General features: G+C 47.6%; 1 protein-coding gene across 1 annotated transcript in view; it reads left to right on the top strand.

Moving 5' to 3' along the window:
• SYN3 (synapsin III) overlaps window positions 1–3,030 on the top strand; it is a 364,275-nt gene that overhangs the window by 322,908 nt on the left and 38,337 nt on the right. Inside the window, exon 7 of the mRNA XM_014521984.2 lies at window positions 1,096–1,158. Coding sequence (XP_014377470.1) covers window positions 1,096–1,158 — 63 coding nt within the window. The remainder of the gene's footprint in view (window positions 1–1,095; window positions 1,159–3,030) is intronic.

Genomic DNA, 3,030 nt, shown 5'->3' with positions numbered 1-3,030 from the left:
CGTGGGGGCGGCCCCCCCAGGACCCACCCATTTGCAGCCTGCATGGGGCTGCCTGTGCCTACTCCAGACAGCCACACATGGGCTGCAAGTGCCTTCAGCAAGGAGCACTGGTCACGGGGCAGTTGAGGGGCCGCTTTTCCCCATGCTCAGCACCAGTTTCTTCCCTGACAGTGAGCAGGGGGTGGGGGCTGTGCTCTGCCCCCCACCTGTACCACAGGGCTGGGGAGCACTGGAAATGAGTGGGCATGGGAGCCAGCAGAAACACAGGGCCCGCACCGGTGTCCTGGCACCAGTGCTGGTGGGGTCTAGAGCAGGGTGGCAGGAGCACAGGGTCCCAGCTGATGGGCTCTATGGAGCTGGGCCAGCTCCCCTGTCTCCCTGCTGGTACAGCCCAGCCCAGCTCCACAGACCTCTGCCAGCCTCGCCCTGCTTTGGACCCACCAGTGCTGGCCCTGGGGCATTGCTCCCAAGACATTGGGACATTGGTCCCAAGAAGGTGACTGGGGGCGGGGCACCTGTCAAGGGGCGGGGCTACCCATGCAGCCCCTGACAGCCTGCCAAAACTGGGTAAGCAGCCCTCCGCCCGAAATAACTGATGATCCATGTGAGTGCATGTGGGTCCATCCCTACATCAGCATGCAGTTCTACTAGGGAATGCTTACAATTTCCACAGGAGCCCAGCTGGACTCACATGAGCTGCATAAGGGTTATTGGGATGTGCCTGTATGGACCACCTTGCAGGATTGTGGATTAAGAAGATAACACACAGACAAGAGTATAAGAGGCAGAAGGGACATGATATGAGGTTTATGGTATTTAATCTCAAGAGACACTGAGAAAGGCCAAAAGTGAAATAAGTGCATGTAAAATTTCTGGAGCTGGGCAGAGCAGAGGGGCTGAATCTGAGGCAAGCTGCTTAGCCTCCATTTCAGAATCACTTGGAGCCCTGAGAAAAAAAGATCCTTGCTCATTGTTTTCCTTCAGGATGAGCCTTGTTTGACCTTGGAGGTGCTTCATCTTCCCAGCCATGTGTCAGCTGGGGGAATACAAAATATCAGTCTTACTAATGAGGAGTTTTTTTCTCTTGTCTTTCAGCTCACAACCCCGAATTTCCCTGTAGTGGTCAAGCTGGGACATGCCCATGCTGGAATGGGGAAGGTAAGAAAAGGAAAAACATTACAGATCATGCACATGATTTACAGCCTAACAAGGACAGGGCTATGTAACCTGCACCCAGGTGGGCAACATAATGGGGATTAAATTAAAGTGAGTCTCCAAATTGTCTGTCCAGGCTGCTTTTGCTGCCAGTGTGAGTGGCAAGGGCTTTCAGGTGTGGCTCATTCAGAGTCAGGGATAAATAAAGTGGTGGCAGGGTGGTAGGGCTGGTTTGGAGATTCTTTCAGGGAAAGGAGGGATGGTGTTGGTTAGTGAGGGAGAGAGGTCAGCTCTAGCTGTCTAAAGACAGATTGGTCATTTGTGAATTTCCTTCCCTACTGAAAAGGGAAACCCTGTTTATTTTAGCATCTATAATGTGCAGCCAGCCTATGCCCTAAAATGCTCATGAGGGAAGGAAGCAGCCTTGATCTTATTAAGTCTATTATTGCTTGATTTAGCAAAATGGGTGCCCTTCAGTTATTTTCCTTCTTTGATAGGGGGAAACAGGGCAGTTTCCTTGGACTGTACAAAGCAGGCTGACTGCCTGGTAGCCTGCCAAGAAAGGAATCCTGAAAAACTGTTCCCTCGCCAAAAGAACCTGTTTGCTTTTCCCAGGCTCCCTGGAATCCTTTTTCCTTTCATGAATTAACAGACCTTGTTCTATGGGACAAGAGGGTGGCAACAGGCCTTACAAATAAACACAGCAGATATGTTCCCTATGCATGCTGTACTTGCTCCTAGTTGCACATACTATCAAGGCATCAGGAATATAACTTGTTGGGACTTGGGAAATTGTCATCTATTCTGATTCTTCTTGGAATACAAACAGAAGCTAAATGACAATAATTCAACTCCCCTAGCCTTAAATGTTTCATAGAGAGAGAGGTCTTTATTTTTTTTCCCCCTCTTAATATCACTTTTTTTGTCTGTCCAAACACATGTGCAAGCCCCAGACTTGGTATAACTTGTTATGCCTAGGTTCCTGCCTCCTATATGGAAACTCCTTATCATTTTCCAGGGGCCCTAGTGTTCCATATGTCTGCCTAGCAGTTGCTTAAGTGGAAGCTGACCAAAGTCCCCAGGCAACTGCTAGAGTTGACTTCAGCATCAAAGAACACATATGTATATAAACAGGAAAGCCAGATTAAATTAATTTAGCTGTGTATTTTAAACCATCCCAGCTGCTATTGCATTACAATATTGTACAGCCTCAGTGGTGTCATGCTGTCTGTAGGTGGAGCCACTGACTATGGACTTGTGATCTCCTTAGCCAGTGAAATCAGATTACAACAAATTAGAATACAGATGTATATATAATTCTTACCCTGAGCAAAGGTTTCCAGCTCCCTTGGGCAGGGTGGGGTATCTCAGGCTAACCACACCACTGGATTTCCCTTAATGCTGCTTTATCACATCTGTAATTCAGGCCATAAATGTGTCATACTTTTGCTGAAAGAATCCCCAGTTGTCCATTGAAATGGATGAAGAATCACTCAGAAGTCACCCTGTGAGTTCACATGCCTGGTGCATCCCAAAGTACAACAGGACTCAGGACTCCAAACCAACCCTCTCCCAGTGGGATGTTTAGCCAGTGTTGCCTGTACCAGGCACCAGATTTTTCCCCTTCCTTAATCTTTATTTTGTTGTTGTCACTGGTTATAATGGAAGAAGATGACCAAAAAACCACCTCAGTGCAAACCATATGCAAATGTAACACATAGGTATTTACATAAAAATGTAGTACCAAATAGAGAGAGGCTGAACTCCAATAGCATCCCAAAAATGAGGAACTGATCAGAGTTCAGGGCTTAATTTTGCCTCTCATGCACTTAGTGGCTGCTTGCAACATTTGGATCTTAATTTGGGCTTAGATTT

Source organism: Alligator sinensis, unplaced genomic scaffold (assembly GCF_000455745.1).
Source record: "Alligator sinensis unplaced genomic scaffold, ASM45574v1 scaffold409_1, whole genome shotgun sequence".
In the NCBI taxonomy this organism is placed as follows: Eukaryota; Metazoa; Chordata; order Crocodylia; family Alligatoridae; genus Alligator; species Alligator sinensis.
Note: the sequence above shows the minus strand (reverse complement) of the source record. Positions and strands in the feature narration are given on the sequence as shown.